Source organism: Equus quagga, chromosome 14, assembly GCF_021613505.1.
Source record: "Equus quagga isolate Etosha38 chromosome 14, UCLA_HA_Equagga_1.0, whole genome shotgun sequence".
In the NCBI taxonomy this organism is placed as follows: Eukaryota; Metazoa; Chordata; class Mammalia; order Perissodactyla; family Equidae; genus Equus; species Equus quagga.
The window spans coordinates 90,595,970-90,619,590 of NC_060280.1; the positions used below are offsets into that span (position 1 = coordinate 90,595,970).

The following is a 23,621-nucleotide window of genomic DNA, read 5'->3' on the forward strand; positions in this document are numbered from 1 at the left end:
TTAACACTAAGTGCTGAATCTCCTTGCAAGGTGAGATGTAGGGGGAAGAGCAAAAAAGAAAAAATAGGGGCCGGCCCCATGGCCGAGTGGTTAAGTTTGCACATTCCACTTCGGCAGCCCTGGGTTTTATTGGTTTGGATCCTGGGTGAGGACATGACACTGCTTGTCAGGGCACGTTGAGGCAGTGTCCCACATGCCACAACCAGAAGGACCCACAACTAAAATATAGAAATATGTACTGGGGGGATTTGGGGAGAAAAAGCAGAAAAAAACCCCAAAAGATAGGCAACAGTTGTTAGCTCAGGTGCCAATCTAGAAAAAAAGAAAGAAAAAAACCAAACGAATCCAGGTAAGAATAACCCTTTTTCAAGAGCATTCTCATAGCCCATACAATGACATCTGCTTATTTGTCAAATGGTCAGGCTGTGGGACATGGACTGCACAGGCTGCAAGAAAACTTGTAAAAGGTTTTAAAAAGCAGCACACCTTACTAATCTGACAAAACTTGGATTTTCTTGATATGGAAGAAGAGATATTGGGGAAGGAACCAGAAGTGCATGCCACCCTTGGCTGGACAGGAGGCCAAAAACATTCCAAAGAATCCATCTGATGAAGACATCATGCTCTGATCACAACGCATTTGAATTAGATATTCGTAACAAATAGGTACTAAAAATACCCACATTACACAGTACAAAACACATTCTAAACAGTGTGTTGCCAAGGAAGTTATCCAAAAGGAAATGAATATATATCAAGAATGAAGGTATGGTAAAAATACTATATACAAACCTTTTGTGATGAGGCATAAGGGTTATTTAGAGGAGCATCACATTTACTAGAAAACCCCATCGAGAAGTGAATTCTCCCATGCACAACTGAGGGGGCAATGGCTGAAACTGTCCTACATATGGACCGTCTGCGGTGTGGGTTCTCATGTGTTGCCTGAAAGAATTACACAGATTATATTTTTGAAGTTTTAATTTCTCCTAGTGTGAGTACTCACACCTTTCAAAACTTGAGGGATTGCTGTAGGCCACGGTTTCTCAACCTCAGCAAGACTAACATTTTGGGGCACATGATTCTTTGTTGTGGTGGGCTCCTGTGCATTGTAGGATATTTAGCAGCATCCCTGATGTCTTCCAACTATATGCCAGTAGCATTGCCCCAGTTACAACAACCAAAAACATCTCCAGACAGTGCCAAACGTCCCCTGGGGACCAAAATCACCCCCAGGTGAGAAATGCTGCTGAAGACCAAAGTTTGGCCAAGTTTTTCTGTTAAGGACCAGATAGTAATTTTAGGCTTTGTGGACCACTTACATGGTGTCTGTCACACAGTTGTCTTCTTTGAAAATTTAACAACTACTCTTAGCTTGCAAGCTGTAAAAAAAAAAAACCAGACAGCTGGCCATAGTTTGCCAGCCCCTGTTACAGACTTTCCCCCATTCTTACTTTTATAGATTTTTCTCTTTAGTATGATTTCTCTCACAAGGAAGACAGTGTGAGAGCAGAAAAGGTTTGCCCAGTCAGTGAATTTAGAGATTCTCCCTACTGTGCTTACTCACGTGTCCAGAATATGAGACACAGTGTCAAAGCCATTTCGACATTAAATACTAGGCTAGAGTTTCTCTCAAGTTCTCATGTTTTTCAAGAGCTGAATGTATAATGACAGCTTCTCCACACCACATAGACATCTTCTTCCCCAGGATGAGCTCTCACGAATCTCCAAAGTGATGAGAAAAAAACTCAAATCTTTCCAACTCATTACACAAACTGGATTTCTCCCAATTTACATGTATTATTTTGTGCCCAATAAGATAAGTTCATCAAGGCTCTCTTGCCTTCCTGACACCTATGAGGTTTCCTCTCAGTCTGAGCTCTTGCGCTTCTCTTAAAGATGTGTCACTGGAGCCTTTTCCACACGGATGATGCAAACAGCTTCTCTCCCCGGTGAGTTTTCACATGACTCCGCAGGGACGAATGATCACTGAAGGCTTTCCCACAGGCCAGGCATTCATAGGGTTTCTCCCCAGTGTGTATCCTCCTGTGCACATTAAGGTTTGAGCCTATGCTGAAGGCTTTCCCACAATGATCACACTCATACGGCTTCTCTCCTGTGTGACTTCTCATGTGTGTCTTAAGGGTTGACTGGTTTCTGAATGCTTTCCCACACTGTCTACATTCAACACGTTTCTTTACAAGATGAATGCTCATATGCCTCCTCCGGGATAAATAATCACCAAAGACTTTCCCACAGGCAGCACATTCATAGCGTCTCTCTTGAGTGTGTATTTTCCTGTGTGCGGTTAGGTTTGAGCTTGCGCTGAAAGCTTTTCCACAGAGATCGCACCCATACGGTTTCTCTCCAGTGTGAGAATTCATATGTGTCTTAAGGATAGACTGGTTTCTGAACGCTTTCCCACACTGTCTACATTCAACGGGTTTCTTTACAATATGAATTCTCATGTGTTTTCTCCGCGATAAGAGATCACCAAAGGATTTCCCACATTCTTTACATTCGTATGTTTTCTCTACCATGTGGTTCTTCTTGTGCAAATTAAAGTTAGACTTCCATCTGAAGGCTTTTCCACACTGTGTGCATTCATAGGGTTTCTCTCCAGTGTGATTCCTGACATGCTCTTTGAGATGTGAGGGATGCTGAAAAGCTTTCCCACAGTCGACGCATTCATAGGGTCTCTCTCCAGTATGTGTTCGTTTGTGTGCAATGAGGTGGCAGCTCCTGCCATACGCCTTCCCACACTCATCACACTTGTAAGGTCTCTCCCCAGTGTGAACTCTCATGTGTATCTTCAGAGAAGATAGGGTTCGGAATGCGTTTCCACACTGACCGCAGTCAAAGGGCTTCTCTGTGAGGTGAGTTCTCGCATGACTCCTAAGGGCTGAGGGATCATTGAAAGCTTTCCCACAAGCACTGCATTCATAGGGTTTCTCCCCTGTGTGTATTCTCCTGTGCCGGGTAAGGGAAGCACTCGTGGTGAAGGCTTTTTGGCACTGATGACATTCATGCATTTTTCTCCCATTGTAAATGCTCACATGTTGAGTTAGATGTGACCTGTTCTTGAGAGCTACCCCACAGTCCCGGCGGTGATAGGGCCTCTTAACAGTGTGTCTCCCCATCGGCTGAGTAAGATGAGCACTCATGGTGAAGACTTCAAACAGGTGAGCATATCCAGTGGATTTCTCTCCAAGATGAGTTCTATCCTGTTGATTAAGAGATGAGTGCTAACTAAGGCATTTCTCATATTGATTACACTCCTATGTTATCCCCAAATAAACTGACACAAATTGAAGCACAAATTTTGGTGTTATAATTTGCAGTGCAAAAGTACTGTTCCTGCCCCATTTTGGCTCTATGAAGTAGAACAGGTGAATGCTAGCCCCTAAGGCTCCCACGTGTATAACTTCTTTCACAAAACTTTTTACATATATTTACCCCAGAGATACTGTAGGTACGGTTCCAGACAACCACAATAAAGCAAATATTGCAATAAAGCAATTCACATGAATTTTTTGGTTTCCCAGTACATATAAAAGTTATGTTTACACTATACTGTAGTCTATTAAGTATGCAATAGCATTATATCTAAATAAAACAATGTACATACCTTAATGTAAACATACTATATTGCTAAAAATGCTAACCATCACCTGAACCTCCAGTGAGTTGTAATCTTTTTGGTGGTGGAGGGTCTTGCCCTTCACACAGTATCTGCAAAGTGCAATAAAATGAGGTATGCCTACACTTTGTTAACCATTTAAATGTGAACTGAGCCCCAACACTCAATATCTGAGACATAGTTACACAAATATTTACTCACTGGAACTCTAAGTGGGGAAGTTTGGGGCTAGCTTTAGGACTATCTCCCAAATTAGTAACACTTAAGAGTCTCTGACACTACTTCCTCTTGAAGACATCGCTCACCTGGTTCTTGAGCTGCTTCTCTAACTTAGCCTATCTGAGTCTTCTCCCAATATGGAAGATCCAGAATTAACCCAAGGAAATCTTACCATTGTCACACCATTGGTTGTTTCCTTCCCAAAAATATCTTCCACAAGAATTGTCCATTTGGTTTTAGATGGAGTCTCCCAATCTGAAACAAATTGAGAAACTACTAACTTGCTGGAAAAAGAAAATGGTGAGATGATGGTGACAAAGACAGGTGGATTTCTTTGCAAATATTAACCCTAAAGAAGGAAAGCTGATGTGAAAGAAAAGAACACAAACATGAGTAAAAATGACTGAAAAATTTGACTGTAAAAAATTTACCCTTGGCAATGACAGGGTTGGATATTTAAGTTAATTCACTAAGAAGTAATTTTTCAAAGACTGACGTTGATAATGACAGAAGGAATATGATCAGGAATGTTAAGTACAGAGAAATGGGAGAAAGAGACCATGTGGACATGTGACATTTAAAGATGAAGCCTACCAATTCCACTTCTGGGTATTTATCCCAAGAAAACAAAAACAGTAACTCAAAAAGATATCTGCACCCTCACGTTCCTGGTAGCATTATTTACAGTAGCCAAGATATGGAAACAACATAAGTGTCCTTTGAAAGATAAATGGAAAAAGAAAATGTGGTATATATAAAGAATGGAATATTATTCAGCCGTAAAAAAGAAGGACATCCTGTCATTTCTGACAAAATGGATGGAACTTGAGGGCATACTATGCTAAGTGCAATAAGTCAGACAGAGAAAGACAAGTACTGAATGATCTCACTTATATGTGGAATCTTAAAAAAAACAAAGCAAAACCAAGCTCACAGATACAGAGAACAGACTGATGGTTGTCAGAGGTGGGGGAGTGTGGAGGGTGGGTGAAATTGGTGAAGGGGGTCAAAAGGTAGAAACTTCCAGTTATAAAATAAATAAGTCCTAGGGATATAAAGTACAGCCTGATGGCTATAGTTAATAACATTGTACTGCGTATTTGAAAGTTGCTGAGAGTAAACCTTAAAAATTCTCATCACACACGCACAAAATTTTGTAACTATGTGCGGTAATTGACATTAACTATAGGTAAAGATGAAGGGACATCGAGACCAAAGGACTTGTGAGAGAATGAAGGGGCAGTGAAAGAGAACGAATTTTCAAATTTCCCTGGTGACATTTCCTAATGGATCTCCCTCCACCCCAATCACTAGACAGAGATATTCAGAAACACTCGCATGTGCCTGGTGCTTACCGGGACAAGAGCCTCGGTGAAGTCCTCTCTCCTCTGTCCTCAGCTCCTCTTCTTGCTCCAAGTGGGAGATGAGGCTGGGTTTGCCCACCTGACACCCTACTCATGGAGAAAAACACATGCTAAGGGAGGAGTGTGCAGAAGACACCCCCTTCCCATAGACTGGGGTCAGTGCTTTGGTCTTCAGTGCTCGGAAGATGGACCAGTCTGACGTAGGAGCAGCAAAATGATGGTGCCAAATTTCTAAGGAACACAGTGAAAGGCTTTCATAAAACACAAAAACACAAATACCCACACATTTTGCTGTTTAGAGGAATGAGGACTTAACTCAGAAATCTATGCTCAAGCTCAGACACATTTAACTTCCATGGTCAACGCAATGGACAGGTCATGGGGATATACCATGAGGGTGGGCACCAGGTCAACTTGTTCACAATTGTGTTCCAAATTCCCAGTTTCTGGGTCACAGGAAGTACTCAAAAACATCTGACATGAATGAATAGATGATGCCAGCCTTACCCACTGAGGCGAGGTTGCTATAGTTCTCCAACATTACATCTTTGTACAGTTTTCTCTGAGAAGAATCCAGCAAGGGCCACTCCTTCTCAGTAAAGTCCACAGCAACATCCTGGAAAGTCACTGATTCCTGAAACACCACACACATTTGAGGTCAGTGAGAAACCAGCTTATGTGTTCACAGATGGCTGAGGCTCAGGACTCAGCATGAGAGACTTTAAACACAGCATTTTCAGATGGAGTTCTGGGGTCCCACCATTTACTCTAGAAGTCAGTCTTCAGACTCTAACCTATGATGTGATTGCACCTCATCTCCTTGTCAAATGCAACTGTGACATGGGACCAAAACTCTCTCCACTTCTGGTCTGGGCTGAGCACTCTAAGTGATATTATAAGAGAAACATCTGGCACATTAAGTCATTTCCCCTAACAATCATGAAACCAGGACAGCCTTGTAACATTCTTTGGCTCTTTCTCTTCTGCCCTGATCAGGCATCAATCAGCCTGAATGAAGATCTAAAACAATTCTAACATGTGATATTCGGGGCATCCTAGGGAAGTACCTCTCCCACCCTCAGAGGCTCTGAGATCTTGGTGTACCTGGGAACCAACACTGGTTGGCATATGCGGCTCCAGGCCATTGCAAGCAAACAGGTCCACACCCTGGGGACAGGAACGATCTTTTGAAGGAAGAGGAATTTCTGACTCTTGGAGACAGGCAGGGTCTTGGGTGGACAGAGCTAGAGAAGACAGGATCCATGAAGATTAAAGCCTGCCTGACACTCACAAATCAGCATGCTCACACTACGAGCATGCAGTGCACATCCTAAATCAATACACACAGACACAGACACAGACACACACACAATGTTTTGTAACAAGCCAGAATATCCCTGTTTCACTTAAGGACAGGAAAAAGGGTGCAGGGCTTACACATCCATAAAGAACATGATACATTTCTTCAACTTATGAGTTAAGTAATTAAAGCTCCAACAAGTAAAGCTGTTAATCTGCTTACATTTATTAAATAAATAGGACAGTGCAGGGTTACCCATTACTTGTGTCTTTTCTTACACACCAAATACACACACTCCCTCCCCTACCCAAACTCACAAAAACCCTGAATCAGATACAGTCACCTGAGGGGCTCCCAGGAGTTCCCATCCACTGCTTTTCAGTTCATCCAACACCCCTGGCAGTCCTCCCTCTGGCTGCGCACACCCTTGACACCTCAGTGAACTGGCAGGCCACTTAAGCTTGATTTCTGAGGGCATTCATCAACCCAAGAACTTACCACATGTGGGAGACAGATCAAGAGCTGCCATCCCGTGAGAATGATAGTAAATTTGCCTTAACAACAGGGCACTGGCAGTAGGAAGCTACTCTCTTGCCGTCATGGAAGTCTTCGAGCAGGCATCTATAATAAATGAGAAAAGACTACTAGGCATAGTCAAAGGCTTTCTCTCTCTCCTACTCACAAGACAATTCTGACTTTTGTTTTCCAGTATCTTCTCTTTTAAGCAGCAAGTTCCATCTGATCTTGGGCCTTTATCTTACTTAGGTAAAGCCTCCAGGAAATGTGGTGGAGATCCCTGACCTGCCTCAAGTAAGATTCAGATTCACTCTCCCAAGTCGGTCACCAAGAAAAACTCTGTTAAACTCCCTGACTTATTAAACATTCTGGTCCCAGACTTCTGTTCTGCTTTTCAACTTGAAGACAATGATCCTAGTATCCATGAGGATGGCCCATCTAAGACCACATACTCCAGTCTCCAATGCTCTTTGACCCCACACTCTACACCAACACACGTATCCAGAGGCCAAAAGACCAGGCCTTGTCATCATCAGAATCAGCTTCACTTCACAATGATTCAGAAATCTGCTCTGGGGACAAAACTTCCTACACAACATTCTTCACACGTTAACTCTCCCACTTTATAGTTCCAGACCATCCATGCTTCCATCATCTTGTATCTCTTCTCACTACAACACCTATCCAGCTAAGATTCATCACAATCCATCACTTCTACAATTTGTCCAAATTCCCTTACCTTCTGCCTAGTATCACCCCTAATGAGCAAAAGACCAGATCTAGATGATTCCAACCACCTGCCTCCTCAATGAAGGTACTTGGGACCGGCCTACACACAAGTCAGTCACACTGGAAGCTTCTGAAACTCAAAGACACTAACCTTAAACGAGCATCTACACTAACTAACAGCACACTAAGCAATCCAATCTTTCAACCTCCCAAACCATGTAAAAGTTTTTCTGAATCAACTGTCTTACTATTAACCTTACTTTCAGGAAACAGCCTTACTTTCATTTCATAGTAACCACAACTGAAATAATGTACACTCAACAAAGAACTAGAAAATGAAACAAAAAAAATAACTCCATTTATGATAGCAGAAAATACATAAAACACCTTGAAATAAGTCAAAAGCTGTACTATAAGACCTTGACAATAAAAACTGTAAAACACTGCTGAAAGAAATTAAAGACCTAAACAAGTGGGGAGGAATATTATTTCCATGAACTGCAAGGGTCGATAATATTAAGCTAGTCACTCTCCAAATTCATCTGCAGATACAACACAGTCTGTATCAAAACCCCACCAAGCTGTTTTCTAGAAATTGAAAACCAAATCTAAAATTGTATCAAAATGCAAAAGATCTAAAAGAGCCAGAACAAAGTTAAGAAAGAAAAACAGAGAATTCATATCTACTAACTTTACCATAGTCATGAACAAGTATTCGAATAAGTATAAACAAATAAGTCAATGGAACAGAACAGAGTTAGAAACAGACCTACAGATGCACAGTCAAATGATCTTCAATAAGGGAACAAAGCAATTCAATAGGGAAAGCAGTCTTTTTAATAAATGGTGTCAAAAGAACTCAATAGAAAAAAAGACACTTTGATCTCTATTATCACAGCATACACAAAAATTAATTTGAAATTTAAAAACCTTTTTGAGATGAATCAGACACCAGAAAATAAAATACAAAGTGACTTTTTTCATGACCTAGAGTACACAACAGAATTGTAAGACTGGACACAGGGTGTGGCCCCATGGTCGAGTCGTTAAGTTTGTGTGCTCCGCTGCAGGCGGCCCAGTGTTTCGGCAGTTCGAATCCTGGGCATGGACATGGCACCGCTCATTGAGCCACGCTGAGGTGGCATCCCACATGCCACAACTAGAAGGACCCACAACTAAGAATATACAACTATGTACTGGGGGCTTTGGGGAGAAAATGGAAAAAAATAAAATCTTTAAAAAAAAAGACCAGACACAAATAGAATTAAACAAACAAAAAAATAAATTAGACTCCACCAAAATTAAAAATCTCTAGTCATCAAATAACATCATTAGAAAAATGAATAGGTTGGCATAAAAACAGACACATAGATTGATGGAACAGAACTGAGAGTCCAGAAATAAACCCAGGCATATACAGTTGATTAATGTATGACAAAGAATACAAATATACAACAGGGGAAAGACAGTCTCTTCAATAAACAATGTTGGAAAACTGGACAGCCACACGCGAAAGAATGAAAGTGAACCACTATCTTACTCTAAACACAAAAAGTAACTCAAAATGGATTAAAGACTTGAACGTAAGACCTGATATCATAAAACTCCCAGAAGAAAACATAGCAGGTTAGCTCCCTGACATCAGTCTTGGCAATGATTTTTTGGATTTGACACTAAAAGTCAAGGCACTAAAAGGAAAAATAAACAAGTGGGACCACAACAAACTAAAACCTTCTCCACAGCAAAGGAAACCCTCAATGAAATGAAAAGGCAACCTACTGAATGGAAGAAAACATTTGCAAATCATATATCTGATATGTGGTAATATCCAAAGTATATAACAAACTCATACAACACAATAGCAAAATAACAAACAATCTGATTTAAAAATTGGCAGAGGATCTAAGACACTGTGTCAAAGAAGACATATAGATGGCCAATAGGTACATTAAGAGATGCTCAACAGTACTAATCATCAGGGAAATGCAAAGCAAAATAACAATGAGATATCCACTCACATATGTTAGAAACTATCAAAAAGACAAGAAGTAACAAGTGTTGGCAAGCTGTAGAGAAAACGGTATCCTTGTGCACTGTTGGTGGGAATGTACATCGGTGCAGCCACTATGGAAAACAATATGGAGGTTCCTTAAAAAATTAAAAACCGAGGGGCTGGCCCCGTGGCTGAGTGGTTAAGTTCGCGCGCTCCGCTGCAGGCGGCCCAGTGTTTTGTTGGTTCGAATCCTGGGCACGGACATGGCACTACTCATCAAACCACGCTGAGGCAGCGTCCCACATGCCACAACTAGGACTCACAACGAAGAATATACAACTATGTACTGGGGAGCTTTGGGGAGAAAAAGGTAAAAAATAAAATCTTTAAAAAAAAAAATAAAAACTAAACTGCCATATGATCCAACAATTTCACTTCTGGGTATATATCTGAAGAAAACAAAAAGATTAATTTGAAAAGATATATGCACTCCAAGTTCACTGTGGTGTTATTTACATCAGCCAAGACATGGAAACAACCCAGGTGTCCATCAACTGATGAATGGATAAAGAAAATGCGGTACATAGATACACACAATGGAATATTATTCAGCCACAAAAAAGAATGAAATCTTGCCATTTGTGACAACATGGATGGACTCTGAGGCATTATAATAAGTGAAATAAGTCACAGAGACAAAAAGATAAATATCATATGTTCTCACTTATGTGTAGAGCCAAAAAAAAACAAACAAGCTCATAGACACAGAGAACAGACTGGTGGCTGCCTAAGGTGTGTGTGTGGTAGTGGGAGGGGCAAAATGGTGAAGATGGTCCAAAGATACAAATTTCCAGTTATAAAATGAGTATGTCATGGGGATGTAACTATACAAAGACTGAACAGGATGAAACAGTGTTTCCTAACTATAAAATCCAACCACATCAGGCACAATATACGTCTCAGGAAATGGTGTGAATCTCTGAACACACTGCAATGAAGTCAGCAAAGGATAACCAGAAAAATGTCACAGGAATGTAAATTAAAAGAAAATGTCCTAAATAATTCTCACGTCAAATAAGTCATAATACTTAAAGGGCTGGCCCGGTGGCACAATGGTTAAGTTTGCGCGTTCTGCTTCAGCAACCGGGTTCTCCAGTTGGATCCCAGGTGCAGACATGGCACTGCTTGGCAGGCCATGCTGTGGTAGGGGTCCCACGTATAAAGTAGAGGAAGATGGGTACGGATGTTAGCTCAGGGCCAGTCTGCCTCAGCAAAAAGAGGAGGATTGGCAGAAGTTAGGTCAGGGCTAATCTTCCTCAAAAAAAAAAAAAAAAAAAAAAGGAGCATACAGGTTTCTAAGGTTTCATAACCTTTTCTTTCTTGGCCTAGTTTGTGGATTTCCAATTTACTGTTGACCTTTTTTTGCAAATATGTCCTATATCCCAATAAAAATATTTGAAAGGAAAAGGATAAACAGAAAGCACCAAATATGATGGTAAAAATCAATGCAAAATATTACAAAATATTAGTAATCACAGTAAACATTAGTGGACTAACTCAAGTTACATAACAACGTTGCAGTGAATTTCTAAATCTAGTTATAAGCTATTTACACGAAAGTCAACTAAGGTATATAAAAAAAGATGAGTGCATCGAAAAGTTTAAATACAAAAGGCATTCGACACAACTGCGAACAGAAAGAAAACCAGAGTGCCTCTATTAATGTGACGAAATTGACCAAAAAGCAAAACGAAGTTTACCTTTGCCGTCTCCAATTGCTGACCCACTATAATGTCCTGAACTCACGTCAGCCGGGCTTTTCCGTCCCCACCCCAAGGAGTCTGAGGGTTTTTTTTTTTTTTTTTTTTTTTTACCAGATCATCAGTGCCTCCCCCTCGTCGCTAAACACAGCGGTCCTAAATTTCAATCCTCGCGTCATCAGCGTTTCACATCCCTGATCAGAGGGTCTAAAACTCCCCGCCTGGCCGCCTTGCTTCCCGGTCCCAGGTCCCCGTCCCCGCCTTCTGGGCCTCTCCGGTCCTCAGGAAGACGGGGGGGAAAGGGTTAACCGAGGCAAGCGGGGCTTACACGACTGAGGTTAGCACCGGGAGGAGCGGAGGTCACGGAAGCTGCCGCCCAATGAACGAGAAGTTCATACAGAAAGTCCGCTCTGCCGCGGGAAACCGAAGGGTCCCCAACAGCTCGGAAGAAGCCACTGCAGACCTCTCCTCAGCCCATGTGTACAGCGGCAATAGCCTCCCCTGAGTAATGGCTTCCGCTTCACTTCCGCCTTCTAAGTCTCGCGGGACTGCACAGGCTGCCTATAACTCGGAAACGGGATTGCGAAGGCTTCTGGGAAATGTAGTTCTCAAAGCTTGGAGCGGTATGGCGGCGGTGCCCAGGTGAAATCTGACGTTCGAGCGCGTTTCCCCAACTTTTAATTTTTCCAATGGCCCAGGACTTAGTTCTCAGGCCTCTTTTCGTCTTAAAGTCATTCTGTGGTGGCAGCGAATCTCGCCGGTTTAAGTTCTATTTACACACTTGACTCAAATTTCCGTCCACAGCCGCACACCTCTACCCTGAATTCCAGATGGAATGAGATATTCTCTCCTCACTAGGATGTTTTATAAACTCTTTAAAATGGCACAAATCAAACGCCAGACTCCACCTTCTCAACCTCAAATAATAGTAATCCCATTTTTCCACTTGTCCACTGTAAACCTTGGTAACACCCTCAAACTTTTTGTCCCATCGATGAATCAGGGAATGTTCAGTCCTTGACCGTCAACCCAGAACCTGATCATTCTGCCAGAAATGTTTTTTCTTGTTACAGAGCCAAGAAAGTTCACGGCAGGACCCAGAAAAGTCGAAGTTAGCATTTTGTGGTCCTTCTTTTACAATACGTGAGCCAGAAAGTTAGGAGGCCCAGCGTCAAGGTGAGGGCGTTTACCTGGGCGAGGTGAGCATGCAGGAGCACAAGAGACATCCACGCCCACCTTGTAACGTGAGCTCTAAGCCCGACTCCACCAAGGTAGGCGTCTCCAATAAATTGCTACAGCCTGTTTCTCCTTTTGTATAAATAAGCCATCTCCTAAAACTGTTGCCAAGACTCAAGTGGGGAAGCAAGTAACTGATTACTGCGCAGCAGGGACAAGAAGCGGGCAGAACAAACCTACTGCAGAGAGGTGAGCAAAGATGGAAAGATCTGTGGCCTCAGGGGTGCCTCAGGTCCAGGCTGGAGAAACTCCAGAGAGGGAAGGGGTGGGGGGGGGGGGGAGGATCTTCAAGATCTGGAGCTAGCACAAAGGAGGAAGAAAGAAAAAAGATTCAGTTAAAATTCAGGCAGGATCTGGGGGCGTGAAAATAGAAACTGGGGGGCCCCTCCGGTGGCGCAGCAGTTAAGTGCCCACGTTCCGCTTCAGCGGCTGGGGTTCACTGATTTGGATCCTGGGTGCGGACATGGCACCACTTGGAACGCCATGCTGTGGTAGGTGTCCCACATATAAAGTACAGGAAGATGGGCACGGATATTAGCTCAGGGCCAGTCTTCCTCAGCAAAAAAAAAGAGGAGGATTGGCAGAAGTTAGCTCAGGGCTAATCTTCCTCACCAAAAACAAACAAACAAACAAATTGGGTAGTTAAAATTAGAAAACAGTGCTAAGTCAGGGTTGGAGCTTGTTTTATCAATGCTGAATCCTGGTAAACTCACTAGAAGCATTAATTGACGGGATGAAATGAAGGGGATTCAACGCTTCAAAATTGAGAATAGGGAATTTCTGCAATGCTCCCCAAACAGTAGGAAGCATTATTAAGGTAAACAATACCCCAGAAGGTTGGAAAAACCTCATGCACATCCTGTTTCTATATAAAGATATAATTATTGTGAGGAGATAAAATATAGCTGAGTTGATATCCCCCGCCCTTGTAAATGACTTTTAGCCCGTCTTTCACGCTGCCTAGAGAAACTGGAAAGAGAGAGTGAAAGTGGACTTTTATTTGTTTTTTAAAAAGTTATTTGTTGAAGTAAAACACCCATACTGAAAGCCCACAGATCAATATTTAAAGTGAACACACCTATGCGCAAATCATAAAAATGTCCACAAAGTGCACACATCTATGCAATTACTATCCAGGTTTTAAAAAAAAATGATCAGTAACCAGAAGCCCCCTTCATGGTCCTCCTGGTCACTATATTCTCTCATCCTCCAAAGGAAATCCTGTCGTGACTTAACTGTAACATCTGACGGGGTTCAGAACACAACTACCTTAAAATATGGTATGTTGGCATATTGGATATTTTAAGCTGAAGGAATTTGAGGAATGGCAGGTTCAGGAAGAAGTCTCTAACCTTCCTCTGAAGCAGGTCATGAGACCCTTAAGTGATAGGTGTCCTCCTTACACCAGTGGAAAGGAGTATTCTTATCTCCAAAGATAGAGTGACGTGGGAAGGAATCCAAATAAACAGGATTGCTAAATTTCCCTCAGTTATCTATCCTTAGCTCACATCCTTTTGTCTTATCGCCTTTTCCATGACTTTCCACTCTTCTTCAAACCTAGCATAAAAATGCTGAGGTTTAACAAATTTTTGTGTCTTTGTTTCCTCATAAAGTCTCCAGTGCTGCATAAAACTTAAATAAATTTGTATGCTTTTATCTTGTTAATCTCTTTTGTTACAGAGCCCCAGTCAAGAACTTAGAAGGGTAGAAGGAAAGATTTGTTTTCCTCCTCTACATATCCTAGAAGAGTGCTGACTGTTGAATTTTATGTAAGTAGAATCAAACTTCTCTCCTTTGGGATTGGGGCAAGAGTAGAAAATTGACCAATGCAAGAGGGCAGAACCATGTACACGGGGCCAGCTAATGTATGACAGGATGACTGCAGGGGGGCAAAGATAGTCTTTTCTCTTTTTTTCCCCCAGGAAGATTAGCTAACATCTGCCAATTCTCCTCTTTTTCCTGAGGAAGACTGGCCCTGAGCTAACATTGTACCCATCTTCCTCTACTTTATGTGTGGGACTCCTACCACAGCATGGCTTGCCACACCGTGCTGTGTCTACACCCGGGATCCGAACCGGCAAACCCCAGGCTGCCAAAGCGGAACGTGCACACTTGGTCGCTGCGTCACCGGGCTGGCCCCTAGTCTTTTCAATAAAGCTGAGTCCGTTGGATATTACATGGAAAAACTTAAAATTGATCTCTATCTCATACTACATACAAAAATCATTCCAGAATGATTGCAGATTTAAATGTGAAAGGCAAAATACAAAATCTATAGATAAGAACATGACTTCATGGCTTTCGGTAAGGAGAGATTTCTTAAATTAGAGATAAAAGAGAAGAAAGATTTGATGAACTGGAATCCATTAAAATTAAGAACTGCTCGTAAAAAGACATCATTGATAGTGAAAAGCCAACTCATGAACTGGAAGAAACACATATATATATCTAGAAAATAATTCATGTTTAGAATATGTAAGAACTTTATCACTCAATAAGACAAAGACAGACAACTCAATTTAAAAATACCTCCCCCACAAAAACTCTGGACACATCACAAAACGGGATATCCAAATGGCCGAGAAACATACGAAAATGTTCTCTACTTCATTAGGGAAATGCTAATTAAATCCTCATTTAAACCACAATGAGATGCCACTGGGACAGAATGGCTTAGTGAAATACTGAAAATACCAAGTGTTAGTGAGGATATGGAGGAAGCAGAACTTACACATGCTGGTGGGAGAGTAATTTGTTATAGTTACATTGGAAAACTGGCAGAATCTACTATAGCTGCCCATATGCATATCCTATAACTCAGAAATTCCACCCCTCAAAAATATTCACTGAAGCAATATTATTAGTAGCCAAAGTTTGGAAACTATCCAAGCACCCATTCATTAACAGTGGAATGAATAAGTAAATTGTAGCATGTTCACACACTGAGAATGAATGAACTGCCATTATATGTACATTCTGGATGAATATCACAAACCTAGTGAGTTGATTACAATCTAGACAGGAGTGAGGGCATAGCATACAATTCCATTGATACACAAAGTACAAAACAGGCAAAATAATCAGTACTATTGGATATCGGGATGGTCATTACTCAGCGGGCAAGAAGACTTCCTGGATGATCTAGATGGATGCTGATAATGTGGGTGTGACCAGTTTGTGAAAACTCATCAAATTATATGTATCCTTTTCTTTCTTTTTTTTTTGTTGGACTAAGATTAGCCCTGAGATAACATCTGCTGCCAATCCTCCTCTTTTGGCTGAGGAAGAATGGCCCTGAGCTAACATCCATGCCCATCTTCCTCTACTTTATATGTGGGACGCCTACCACAGCATGGCTTGCCAAGCGGTGCCATGTCCGCACCTGGCATCCGAACCGGTGAACCCCGGGCCACCAAAGTGGAGCGTGCAAACTTAACCGCTGCACCAGCTGGCTGGCCCCTCCTTTTCTGAATATATATTATAGTTCAATGAAAAATTAAAACCCAGCTCCATTCTCACTCCCACGCCCTAGGCTTCAGTTTCCTCCTCTCAGAAAATGGCAACTCTTGCCAATTTAAGTCAAAAAACCTTGGAGACATTCTTGACTGCTTTATTTCTCTCACACCCCATACCTTAGCAAATATTGATGGTCTACTTTAAAAATAGATCCAGAATCAGCCCACTTCTCACCATCTACACTGTTACCTCTCTGGTCCTAGCCTCCTTCATCTCTCCAGTAAATTGCCTTCTAGCTTCCTATTGGGTTGGGCCAAGGGGGAGGATTAACAAAAGATCAGAGGGAAGAAGAATGAGATTCAGATATTTAACCCCCAGTCACCCACCCTACAGGTCATGAGGACTGACTGCATCCCTCAAACCAAGGTGTCTACCCCTGTAATGCAGCCTTCTCTTAATAACCATAGAGTACTACTCTACTGTTTTTTTTGTTTTTGAGGAAGATTAGCTCTGAGCTAACATCAGCCACCAATCCTCCTCTTTTTGCTGAGGAAGACTGGCCCTGAGCTAACATCTGTGCCCATCCTCCTCTACTTTATATGTAGGATGCCTACCACAGCATAGCTTGTCCTGCGGTGCCGTGTCCACACATGAAATCTGAACTGGCGAACCCCGGGCCGCTGAAGTGAAACGTGGGGACTTAACCGCTGTACCACCGGGCCGGCCCCTACACTACTCTTTCTGATTTCCCTAAACCCTGGCCATACTTTTGAAAATACCGCCTTGTTAAACTCTACTCAAGTTATTCTAAATTGAATGTGTCATCTGAACCCTTTTTGGACTTGATGGATACAATAAAGGGTACCAGAATTGGTCCCAAGAAAGGGACTCTCACAATAGGAGTCTGAGATATTTGAGGAGCTCAGAGAGGGAAGTTGGGGTGGATAATGCATGGCAAATAGTAGCATCACAATTACTCAAGTTATCATTGGTGATAGCATGGGAAGAAGTGCAAGTATAAGCACTGGGAAATTAAGTGGTGTGGCACCCACATCATTGCTGTGACGATAGTGATTATGAAGTTTGTAGAGTCCTCTGCTTCTTGGGATATCCCTAGAGAGAGACATGGGCAAAGGGGGAAATGAAAAGCTGTAAATACACAATTAAGACCATGTATAGAAAGTTAGAAACCTTCGGGGGAAAAAAAATGGGAATTTGTAGAGTGTGTGTCTAGCCTTATCAGAGGTAATCAGGGGGGTCATCAGCGAGTCTTATCCAAGTCATATGAGGAAGGGAGGCTCTGAGGCTCATTGCAGTAAGGGGTTTCCAGAATGTGAAAGGGTGGGAAGTGGGGGGATTAACTGTCGGGGTTTTCTAGCAGCACAGGTAAAGTTCAATATTGTCTCTCTCCTTTATATATTAGTATTTGAACCATGCATATAAATGACTAGTTTACTCTAAGATACCTTACTTGTCTTCATTTAAAAAATATATATGTTTTGAGCAGTCATTCTTAATGGGGAATGATTTGGCAATACTTGGAGATAGTTTTGGGAGTAACAACTCAGTTTGGGTGGGGTGCTACTGGGATCTAGTGGTGGAAGCCAGGGCTGCAGCTAAACATCTCAATGCACAGGACAGCCTCCCACAGCAAAGAGTTGTTAGGCTGCAAGTGTGATTAGTGCCGACGGGTGTGGGTGGGGGATAGGCAGGGGGGATGGAGGTGCTGCAGAGGGTTGGGTGGAAAAATTGCTACCCACGTCTCCTTTGAGAACCAGGACTTTAGATGCTGAGCAACAATGTCTGAAAACCCGAATTCCTTCTGAGATGCAGAAAACAAGCAGGATCTAAGGATTTTTAAGTGTCTCTTGATTTTCCCTTGGAGTTACCTATCATTGTTCATTTGTCTGTTCGTTATCTTTTACTTGAAACACAGCAGCTCAGCCTTTTAGGATTTTTATATAAAGTTTGTCAATAAAATTATAAAAACTCAGAAGGAAAGCCCTCAGACTTTAGCTGAGAACCAGGAAAGAGCAGGGGGCAATCTTTTTCCATATGGATCATATAGTAAATATTTTAGGCTTTGTGGGTCTAAAGAAAAAAACTCACTTTCTCCTCTGTTTCTCCTTTAATCTCTCACTACACTCAATACTTCACTTCTCATACCTCTGGCCACCAAATGTGTATGTGTTTGGAAGGGAATTTCCCCCACACTAAATAATTCTCAGACTCTCTGGACATCAGAGGGATGTCCTACAATTTAACTCAATTCTGACACTATCTACCTGGACATAAGGTCAGATCCCACAGGTTAAGGGTTCAGTCCCACAAGACTGCCCCTCTCCCCACTGCAGATGCCATTGCAAGTCACTTGTGCTTCTGACTTGGCTATAAATAGTAGGTTCCCTTGACCCCTTCCCTTAGGGTCAATTAATTTGCTAGAGTAGTTCACAGAACTCAGGAAAACAGGTTACTTACTAGATTACTGCTTTATTTCAAAGGATATTAAAGAATATGAATGAACAGCCAGGTGAAGAGATACATACGGTGGGGTCAGAGGGTCCTGAACACAGCAGCTTCTGACCCCGTGGAGTATGGGGTGCATCGCCCTCCTGGCACATTGACACGTTCTTGTTCACCAAGCAGGAAGCACTCCAAACCTCATCCTTTTAGGTTTTTATGGAGGCTTCATTACATAGGCATGATTGATTAAATCATTGGTCATTGATAATTAGTTCAACCTCCAACACTTCTCCAGGGAGGTCGGAGGTTGAGGCTAAAACTTCCAACCCTCTAATCACTGTTTGGTCTTTCTGGAACCATCCCTGAGGCTATCCAGGAACCACTCAGTCAAGAGTTATCTCATTAGCATACCAAAGACACTCTTATTACTCAGGAGATTCCAAGAGTTTTGGCATTCTGTGCCAGGAACTGGGGACAAAGACCAAATATTTTTTATTATACCACAGAGACAACAAAGCAGCCCTGGGTTCATACAAGCATTCTCCCCACCACGCTCTCAGAAAACACAGAGAACACACCTCAGAAGATAGGTACTTCTGCTTGAAAAGACTGTTCCCTCCATGAAGTCGGCTTAGTTGGTACAGAAATTTAGCTTCAAAACTAAGATAGCCTTCATTTAATGATTTGTATTCAGGACTTCTGCTGCTGGTAATTGTAGGTTGGGAAATTTGGACCAAGCCTACAGCTGAAGACAACTAAAAGTCTGCGTGTAGTGTTCATTAAAAAAAATATATCTTTGGGGGGCCAGCCCCATGGTGTAGTGGTTAAGTTTGCACACTGTACTCTGGCAGCCTATGTTTGAGGGTTTGGATCCTGGGCACAGACCTACACCACTCATCAGCCATGCTGTGGCAGTAACCCACATATAAAGTGGAGGAAGATTAGCACAGATGTTAGCTCAGGGCTAATCTTCCTCAGCAGAAAAAAATATATATGTGTGTATATATCTTAAAAGCACCGAAGATCTAAATACTAGTAAGAAATCACTGCACTGGAATCTAACAAGGCTGAACCCATAGAAAGAGAGGGTAGAATAGTGGTTTTTAGGGGTTGGGGAGTGGGGGAAATTGAGATGTTGGTCAGAGAGTACAAACTTCCAGTTAGAATATGAATAAGTTCTGGGGATCTAATGTACAGTATGGTGACTGTAGTTAATAATACTGTATTATTTACTTGAAAGTTGCTAAGAGAGTAGATCTTAAATGTTCTTACCACAAAAAAAGAAATGGTGATTATGTAACGTGATGAAGGTGTTAGCCAACACTCTGGTGATGGTCATTTTGCAATATATAAATGTATCAGATCAACAAATTGTACACCTTAAACTTACACAGTGTTATATGTCAATTAGATATCAATAAACCTGGGGAAAAAAACCTGGGAGAGACAAGAAAAGAAAAGAAATCACTGCATGGAGATATTGATGCAAATAATCCATAATCAATCTGTAAATCAAAACTGGGGAGGGGACAGCCCCATGGCTGAGTGGTTAAGTTCACGTGCTCCACTTTGGTGGCCCAGGGTTTTGCCAGTTCAGCATAGACATGGCAATGCTCATCAAGCCATGCTGAGGTGGTGTCACACATAGCACAACCAGAAGAACCTACAACTAGAATATACAACTAGGTACTGGGGGGCTTTGGGAAGAAGAAGAAGAGGAAAAAGAAAAAAGAAGTAGATTGGCAACAGATGTTAGCTCAGGTGCCAATCTTTAAAAAAAAATCTTGGGAGAGTTTATTACGAGCAAGGTTTGAGGACTATTGCCTGAAGGAAGAGCACCAAAGAAGTAGGGTGTATAGAGTGGTTATATACTGTCTTGGAACAAAGAGCATATATCACGTATGACAGGAATATCTCTTTTACTACTGTCATGAGATGATTAGCTGGCATAGCAGGTTGGTGGTCAGCAGGTCAGTGGTCACAAGGTAAGCACAGCAGGTCAGTAATTAATCCTTAGTTACCAAGAAGAGATACTTATCCTTAAGAAAATGCCAATATGGGGTGAAGCTACATCCCCGTCTTTAAGGGAATCATTCTTGTCTTTGGGACATAGTAAATGTTTAAAGCAAGTGCACAATACATGTTCAACAGGCCACATCAGGTCCTTTTGGAAATAAACAAGATCAGGCCAAATTAGTTTTAAACCAAATGGCTTCCTCCTATACTCCAATATTTCCTATTGCTTTTCATTTATTTATCAGAGACCAGAAGAGGATAGGGCTCCAGAGACATGAGCCAAATATGAGGGCTGGTTTTATTTTCTGCTGAGGTAGACTAGAAGAGGCAGCTGAGGGACCAATGTGAGCTTCAAGTGTCTGCAGGCTCAGGAGTGAAGAGTGAGAGTCAGGGACTCCCTTCTTTGAGCTAGCACCCCAAAGGAAAGTCTTTTAAGAATAGAGGAGACCTGGAAGCAAACCAATCATGGTATGGATTGCAGCCAGGTTTCCCATCACCTGGGAGGCCCAGAAAGAGCATTTGTAACTACAGTGCATACTATCAGACAAAGTAGACTTTAATGGAAAATCACACTCAGTGAAAACAAAGACAGTTTCATAAAGATAAAAGATTAAATGCATTAGGAAGGTATAAAAATTCTGAATGTGTACTGAAAAGCCCATCACTTGAACTACAAGCAGAAACAGAGAAATTCAAAATCACACTGGGTAATTTTAACATATATCACTCCATGATTGATAAAACAAGAAGGCAAAAAAGAAATATCAGTCAAAATAAGATTTGAACATGACTAACAAACTTGACCTATTAGGCACATTTAGAAAATGCATTCAATTATTGTGAAACACACATTTATCTTTCAGCACAAACAGACCATGTACTAAGTTTGAACACAAGTGTTGCATAAGGCAAGTCTTAATAAATTTCAAAGAATTAAAATTTTGCAGATTGTGTTCTCTGGCCACAATGCAACGATACTAGAAACCAGTAACAAAATCATGAACAAATATCCTTCATATATTTGGACATTAAGAAATGTGGTTGTGTATAACTCATGGATTAAATAAGAAATCTTGATTGACTTTATTCAAACATATTTCCCTGTATAGAATCTAGCAGAAATGAGGACAAAATAAAGAGGAAAATGAAGATGAGTCGAAGGGGAGAGGGCAAAATGAAGATTGGTTTATCAATATATTAATGTGAAAGTCAATGAATGTTCACTGCAAGTTTACTAACACATGGGTTGCACTCTCAATAATTAATATTTTTCGCCCAGCTTTATTGTGATATACCTGACTTTTCTTAATACCCAATAATTATTCATTTAATTTTACTAGCGCTTAATAAGACAAATTTCTGCAGATACATAATTTATTAAATTTTCTTCTATATCCCAATATGTGAGATGTGTTCCCAATATTGCTGTTAAGTGTGTAATGTTACTCTGCCCATCTTACAGATGCCAAACTAAACTCAGAGAGTTAATTGATAAATGATAGGTAGTAAAACACAGGACAGAAGGATTTAATACAAATTTATTTGACTTAAAAGTGATTACCACTTTGCTAGGAGAATTGAATGATGGAAGAGTCAGGATTTCTGTCATACTCAGTATTTTATTCCCTTTGAGTCATTCTAGAAGCCCATACCCAAGGCAGATGACAGAACCATGAAAAGGAAAATGTTCCAGAGATGAGTTTCCTCAAGGCCCCCTTAATGTCCCTGTTCCTCAGGCTGTAGATGAAGGGGTTCATCATGGAAGTGACCACAGTGTACATCACTGAGGCCACTGCCCTCCTCCTGGAGGAGAAATTAGCTGCAGAACTAAGGTAGACACCAACACAAGTCCCATAGAACAAGGAAACAACAGACAGATGAGACCCACAGGTGGAAAAGGCTTTATACTTTCCACCAGTTGATGGGATTCTCAGGATGGAGGAGACAATTCGAGTATAAGAGAAAATTATCCCTGAGAGGGGACCAACACCCAACAAGCTAGTCACTAAATACACCAGGATGTTATTGATAAGAGTATCAGAACAGGCGAGTTTGAGGATCTCAGCGAGTTCGCAGAAGAAGTGGGGAATTTTCAAGTCTGTGCAGAAGGACAGATGGAACGCCATCAGAGTGTGGAGCAAGGCATTCATAATGCTAATGAACAAAGAGAGAAGAATCAGGAGGCCACAGAGGGGGAGGTTCATGATGACTGTGTAATACAGAGGGTGGCAGATGGCCACATAGTGGTCATAAGCCATCACAGTCAGAAGTAAATTGTCCATACATATAAAAACCATAAAAAAATATACCTGAGTGAGGCAGCCTGTGTAGGTGATGGCTTTGTTCTCTGTCTGTATGTTCACCAGCATCTTGGGGACTATAGTGGAAGTGAAAGAGATGTCGACCAAGGAGAGTTGGGAGAGGAAGAAATACATGGGTGTGTGGAGGTGAGAGGCAGAGCTGACAGCTAGGATGATAAGCAGGTTTCCAAGCACAGTGACCAAGTACATGGTCAGGAACAGCCCAAAGAGAAGGGGCTGTAGTTCTGGATCTTCTGAGAGACCAAGGAGGAGGAATTCTGGCACACTTGTCTGGTTTCCTGATTCCATGTTGTTGATGAGTCTGCTGGAAAGTAGAGACGTGAGTGACAATAAAACAGACACACAGACATCACTTGTTTGACAGAAATCTTTCATCTATGCCTTCAGTTCTGTAATATTTAAATAAGTCTTCTATTCCAGTTCCTCTTCTCATTCCTTCCTTCCCCAAGTAATTTTTGGGTGACTTCTATGTAACATACATTTTTCTAATGCTGAAATTAAAAAATGAACACAATTTTTTTTTTAAGAGCTATTATGCCTGCATGCCATTTTTAAATCTAGGATTAAATTCTAATAGTTTCTTCATAAAGCATCAAGCCTGGTTAGAT

At 41.6% G+C, this 23,621-nt stretch overlaps 2 protein-coding genes across 2 annotated transcripts; both read right to left on the reverse strand.

The window, feature by feature from the left end:
- Positions 1 to 221: 221 nt before the first annotated feature.
- Positions 222 to 12,027, reverse strand: ZNF317 (zinc finger protein 317). The gene is made up of 7 exons (XM_046638190.1): positions 11,522 to 12,027; positions 7,022 to 7,144; positions 6,328 to 6,467; positions 5,731 to 5,857; positions 5,215 to 5,310; positions 4,032 to 4,114; positions 222 to 3,224 (listed from the first exon to the last, which is right to left on the reverse strand). Exons 2-7 carry the CDS (start codon positions 7,050 to 7,052, stop codon positions 1,905 to 1,907), a joined length of 1,797 nt encoding a protein of 598 aa, XP_046494146.1. The 5' UTR covers positions 7,053 to 7,144; positions 11,522 to 12,027; the 3' UTR covers positions 222 to 1,904.
- A 9,326-nt stretch (positions 12,028 to 21,353) lies between these two features.
- LOC124225666 (olfactory receptor 7G3-like) lies at positions 21,354 to 23,301 on the reverse strand. Its single transcript, XM_046638301.1, has 2 exons — positions 22,345 to 23,301; positions 21,354 to 21,362 (listed from the first exon to the last, which is right to left on the reverse strand). The coding sequence occupies exons 1-2, from the start codon at positions 23,299 to 23,301 to the stop codon at positions 21,354 to 21,356; spliced, it is 966 nt and encodes a 321-aa protein (XP_046494257.1).
- Positions 23,302 to 23,621: the final 320 nt, after the last annotated feature.

Coding starts and splice junctions, on each gene's coding strand:
- ZNF317 (XM_046638190.1), bottom strand. CDS start 7,052: ATGGCAGCTCTTGATCTGTCTCCCACATGTG. Junction 6,468..7,021: donor TGATCTGTCTCCCACATGTG/GTAAGTTCTTGG, acceptor TGTCTTCTCTAG/CTCTGTCCACCCAAGACCCT. Junction 5,311..5,730: donor TAGCAACCTCGCCTCAGTGG/GTAAGGCTGGCA, acceptor CTCCATGAGTAG/GGTGTCAGGTGGGCAAACCC.
- LOC124225666 (XM_046638301.1), bottom strand. CDS start 23,301: ATGGAATCAGGAAACCAGACAAGTGTGCCAGAATTCCTCCTCCTTGGT.